This window comes from Octopus bimaculoides, chromosome 25, assembly GCF_001194135.2.
Source record: "Octopus bimaculoides isolate UCB-OBI-ISO-001 chromosome 25, ASM119413v2, whole genome shotgun sequence".
In the NCBI taxonomy this organism is placed as follows: domain Eukaryota; kingdom Metazoa; phylum Mollusca; class Cephalopoda; order Octopoda; family Octopodidae; genus Octopus; species Octopus bimaculoides.
The window spans coordinates 31,474,378-31,477,784 of record NC_069005.1 but is presented as its reverse complement, the minus strand read 5'-3'; the positions used below and the strand labels follow the sequence as shown (position 1 = coordinate 31,477,784).

Genomic DNA, 3,407 nt, shown 5'->3' with positions numbered 1-3,407 from the left:
GTGTTGCCATCCGGTTTCACCAGTCCTCAGTCAAATCGTCAGTCAAATCCTATGGAAAGCGGATGTTAAACGATGATGATGATGATGACACATACATACATACATGCGCACGCATACATGTGGTTGTGATGCATGTGCTTGATGTACCCTTATTAGACGGGCAGTCATGATGGGTGCATTGGGCTTTGTATATTTGTACCCCAGTGTCACTTTGATGGCATGCACTGCTCTCTCTCTCTCACTCAATAATAATTATAATAATTACAATAATAAGATTCAACAACAACGAGAACAAACAGCTTTACCTGTTGTGAGTAACTGTGCTAGAAATGTATGGTTGGTTGTATATGATGGTGAAGGCATCTCGGATACTGTTGCTACTGCTGTAGATGTGGATTGGGTTGTTGGCCGGTGTTTACTTTTGGCTACTTGTGGGCTCTAAAGAAAATTAGCCAAGGAAACAAATATTGAAAATAAAAAGAAACAAAAAAAACAAAACAAAACAAAAACAAAATTAAATTGTATGAAAAATTAAGAAATTATCTTAATTAATTATTCTAATGTTACCCTTCGTCATCTCCTTTTTTACAATTCCCTCCCCCGCACCAAAATTTCAGGCCTTGTGCCTATAGTAGAAAGGATTATTGTTATTGTTATTATCATAAGGTTGCAAACTGACAGAATCGTTAGCAAGCCGGACAAAATGCTTAGTGGTTAGGGTTAGGGTTGAGCGAGATGGGCTACTCGACCTGAAGAAAATTCTAACTGGGGCCCCACCTGCAAGGTCATGTGCTGTTTATCTTGATATGAGATCACCATGTTGCACACATGCGGTTGTGATGCATGTGCCTGATGTACCCTTGGCAGGGTTACCAAGTCACTTGCAAGACAAAGATCCTTTGAGATGGGAAAGGCATTGGAGGAGGTGACCTTGTAGCAGATGATGAAAGGTCAGAGTGGACAGAGGCTGTTGTTGCTGTAGATGGGCCAAAAGGTAAATATTTATCCCCACTTAAAGGTGGATATCACTGCTGTCTTCAGCGTCCAAATTCCGCTGGGGTCGACTATGCCTTTTATCCTTTTGGGGTTGATAAAATAAGTACCAGTCAAATACTGGGGGTCAATGTAATTGACTAGTCCCCACCTTCCCTGAAATTTCAGGCCTTGTACCTGTAGTAGAAATTATTATTATTATTATCATTATCATTATCATTATCATTATTATTATTATTATTACTTACAGAGGGTACTGCAAAGCCTTGACTCCGATTAAATGATGCACTGCTGCTGCTGCTGCCACTGCTACTACTTTTGTTATTCTTGTTGTTGTGATAGTTACCACTACCAGTAATGCTACTGGAGTTGTTGCTGCTGCTGCTGCTGCTGTTATTCGTGGTAGAGAGTAGCGGGGAGGAACTGTTGTAAGAGTGCCTTCTGCCGATTGCGGAACTTTTGTGGTGAAGATCTGTTGCTGCTGACGATGACACAATGGGAGACACTTGTGCTGAGATATCTGTGGATGACGGCGAATGGCGAAGGGCAATGTCGAGCCTCGGCAGACCTATAGAGAGGCTGTCGGGGTTGTTGCTGCTGGTAGCACCACTACTCACGAGAGCAAAATTGTTTACTCCGATCTTTCGGGGACAGATCTGTTCACCAGGTTGACATACTCGAGACACGTTGCCAGCCGCTGCCGGGTGCATGTCCAGTACTGCCGGCGTGTCTACGATTGAACTTGCTCCCATACTGTCTTTCTGATGAAGGGGAATGGAGAGTGGAGGAGGAGTACAAGCCGCTGAGGGGTTTGGGGCCAGGTTTGGTTGCGAGGAGTTTACCGCATCGTTGATCAATGCTGAAAGAATGGTGTTCACCTCTGCAGGGTCTTTATTTACAGCAGCAGTTCCTTTGTAACTGGGGGCCACCACTGTAGTCCCAGTGCCGAGAAACTGATTTAAGGACTGGTGCACAATGGGGTTGACCACTTGAGGGGCATCAACTTTAGGCAGTACATTTGTGTATTGTTGGAGCATTTTGTCGAACATCTGCTCTGGCACCTGAGGCTCTGATGGCTGGAGAGAAATAGAACTGTCAGTTAATAACGGTGCTTGACCATCGCCCCCAACATGACTCACAGTATGTGGAGAACAAAACGCGGAGCTTTGTAACAGGTTTAGGGTGGACAGGGGCTGTTGCTGTTGTGGTTGGGGCTGGGGTTGTAACTGTACAGGAGCAACTGAATAAAGATTAGTCTGTGGAGCAGGAGACATGGTGTGTGTGGATTTTAGTGAAGAGATCCCTAAAGAACAGTTTTTCTCTTTTAATGGATCTGATGAGGGTACCCCTCCTTGCTGGTTTAAGGGGGGTCCTTGAGCAGTTAATTCAGATGTAAGGTCACTGTCCATGGAGAGCAAGTTAGGCTCAGACTGTAAAACAAAAGAAGAATATCAGGTTATTTAACGAATCATTGATGGATTCATATTACTAATAAATGAATAAATAAAATTATTATTAATAGGTGAAGGTGTGGCTGTGTGGTAAGAAGCTTGTTTCCCAACCATATGGTTCAGTCCCACTGCATGGCACCTTCAAAGTGGTACCCCAGGATAGCCACAGTCTAATAACTATAACAAGTAAAAAATATATACACACACACTATGTATGCTAGTGGAATCAAATTAATGCTTAAAAAAGCAAATAAGGATTTAAAAGGGAAGACATCTGGTTGCAGAATATTGCCTGAATAAGGAGCACTCTGGCGGTTACGACGACGAGGGTCCCAGCTGCTCCGATCAACAGAACAGCCTGCTCGTGAAATTAACGTGCAAGTGGCTGAGCACTCCACAAACACGTGTACCCCTAAAGTAGTTCTCAGGGAGATTTAGCGTGACACATAGCGTGACAAGGCCGACCCCTTTGAAATACAGGTACCACTCATTTTTGCCAGCTGAGTGAACTGGAGCAACCTGAAATAAAGTGTCTTGCTCAAGGACACAATGCATCGCCAGGAATTGAACTTACAATCGCAAGCCGAATGCCCTAACCACTAAGCTACGTGCCTTATTGCCTGAGTAACTCACATTCAATCAACGTCCACATGGAAAAACAAAAATAACGATGGTGATGATAACACAACAACAGAATAACATATATATCTGCGTAGGATATTAAAAAAAAAAAATTAAGAATTAAAACAAAGATATGTATATATTTATTATGTATTTACCTGATAAGAAGTGACTGTAGAAGTCGGCAGGTTTTGAGACTTAAATATATCAGAGAACACTGAAATTCAGAAATTAAGATAAAGAAAATGATTAAAACAATAAAAAATGTTTCAATTATAACAATTAATGATCAACCATTAAGAAATTCAGAAATATTGTATGGCAGGGTAGTTAAGAAGTCCC

General features: G+C 42.2%; 1 protein-coding gene across 4 annotated transcripts in view; it reads right to left on the bottom strand.

The window, feature by feature from the left end:
* LOC106880689 (carbohydrate-responsive element-binding protein) overlaps positions 1 to 3,407 on the bottom strand; it is a 97,915-nt gene that overhangs the window by 12,723 nt on the left and 81,785 nt on the right. For all 4 annotated transcript variants that reach the window (XM_014930749.2, XM_052976779.1, XM_014930751.2 and 1 more), the window contains 3 exons: positions 3,224 to 3,282; positions 1,242 to 2,423; positions 306 to 438 (listed from right to left, as the gene is read on the bottom strand). In XM_014930749.2, coding sequence (XP_014786235.1) covers positions 306 to 438; positions 1,242 to 2,423; positions 3,224 to 3,282 — 1,374 coding nt within the window. The remainder of the gene's footprint in view (positions 1 to 305; positions 439 to 1,241; positions 2,424 to 3,223; positions 3,283 to 3,407) is intronic.